Below are 1,577 nucleotides of genomic sequence, written 5' to 3' on the forward strand. Positions count from 1 at the left end.
GGCCATGCTCCCCGGGCCCGGGCGGGGCGGGGCTGTGAGGACGGTGGCCCTTGCGGCCAATCCTGAAGGCGGAGCCAGAGCTGCGCTGTGGGCGGGGCTGGAGCGCGTGCGTGGGCGGAGCGCGCGGACTGGGGTCCTTTAGCCCTCTAGGCTGAGGTCCTTGATTCTGTCTTTGATTTTAAGATTTGTTGAGTCCTTATCTGTTGCAACCAAGGAACCCTGGCGCTCCAGTTTTCACAATGAGCGGAGGCTGTGAGGTACCCTTCCCGAAATCCTCCGCTTCCATTGGCCTTGAGGAGTTAGCTGTTGTGCGTTGAATATTGCTTTCCTGGTTAGCCTGAGCCCACCAGCCCCAACTTCAGCTGCGGATCGAAAATAGTGTAAAGACTGAAAGACTGCGTTGCGGTATGGAGCCATAGGCGATCCTGGAGAGTGATGCATTCTAGCCTCTAAAATAGGATTGAAGAAATAATACCTAGTTGCAGATCAGACAGACCCTCCACCTTTAATTATGTGGGACAATTTTTGGGATTTCCTTGCACCTCATTATTTGCCCTCCAATGACATTCTCTGAAGAGAAGGTCTAGAATTAGGAACTAGAACATCTTCACCCTGCACAGGTCGAATCCCAGAGCCTTTCTTGTTAAATTTCAGTGCCTCCACTGAAACATGCCTTCCAATGGTATAACTTTGTATGATCCTTGACCCTGGAATCTGGACTGGGACCGAGACTCCATTTAACCAATAGAAGAAGGTGGTGGAAATGACAATAGTCAGTTTCAAATGTCAGATTTTAAAAAAGACCTAGCAGCCTTGATTTGAGTTTCTTATAGTTCCGAGCTGCTCCTCTTCTTCTACCCTCCTGAGAAGAAACCTTATGTGGAGCTCACATGGAGAGGGAGAGGCCTGGGCACATAAACTGGTGCATGCATCCTAACTGAGGTTTCACAGAAGCCATCTTTGTTGTTTCACATTACCTAGAACAGAGACAAGTCTTTCCTACCATGCCTTATCTAGAAGTCCAAGAAATTATAAACTCACTACTGTTTTAAGCCTCTAAATTTTGGAGAGCTTTGTTACTCAGCAATGGACAACCAATACTGTTTCACCTAATCCTTGTGCTGTGAGGACTATTTCTTGGGCACCTAGCAGTGCTTGGGAAACATCCTTCATATACCTGTAGAATCTCTCAAAGTCACCTCAGAGCACAGAATTTGAAGATGCTAGGAAGGACCCCCACACTCATACCCAGATGCCATGCAAATGCTGAGATGGACCCTCACACACATAATCAGGTTCTACTCCCATATTCGGGGCCTGACTCGCCTCACTCAGCATACCCTTCAAGTCTGTTGATGCTGATCTGCATATCAGCCTCACCACAGCCCTTCACCCACACATCCTTCCCATTCCCACAGGAATCCCATTTTCTGGACCAGGGATTTAGCTCAGTGGAGCAGCCACCTAATTGCAAGCTCAAGGTCCCAACTTCAATCCCTGGTACCAGAAGAAGAAAAAAGAATATAGGAATCCTATCATCTGACCTAGGCTCTAGTGCTACACCAACATTTGGTTTG

General features: G+C 48.1%; 1 protein-coding gene across 1 annotated transcript in view; it reads right to left on the reverse strand.

Moving 5' to 3' along the window:
* Positions 1–417, reverse strand: part of Atrn (attractin) — a 178,142-nt gene extending 177,725 nt beyond the window's left edge. Inside the window, exon 1 of the mRNA XM_010611054.2 lies at positions 262–417. Within this exon, the coding sequence (XP_010609356.1) occupies positions 262–417 (156 nt within the window). The remainder of the gene's footprint in view (positions 1–261) is intronic.
* Between the last annotated feature and the right edge of the window lie 1,160 nt (positions 418–1,577).

This window comes from Fukomys damarensis, unplaced genomic scaffold (assembly GCF_012274545.1).
Source record: "Fukomys damarensis isolate Sample0158 unplaced genomic scaffold, DMR_v1.0_HiC HiC_scaffold_7, whole genome shotgun sequence".
Classification (NCBI taxonomy): Eukaryota; Metazoa; Chordata; class Mammalia; order Rodentia; family Bathyergidae; genus Fukomys; species Fukomys damarensis.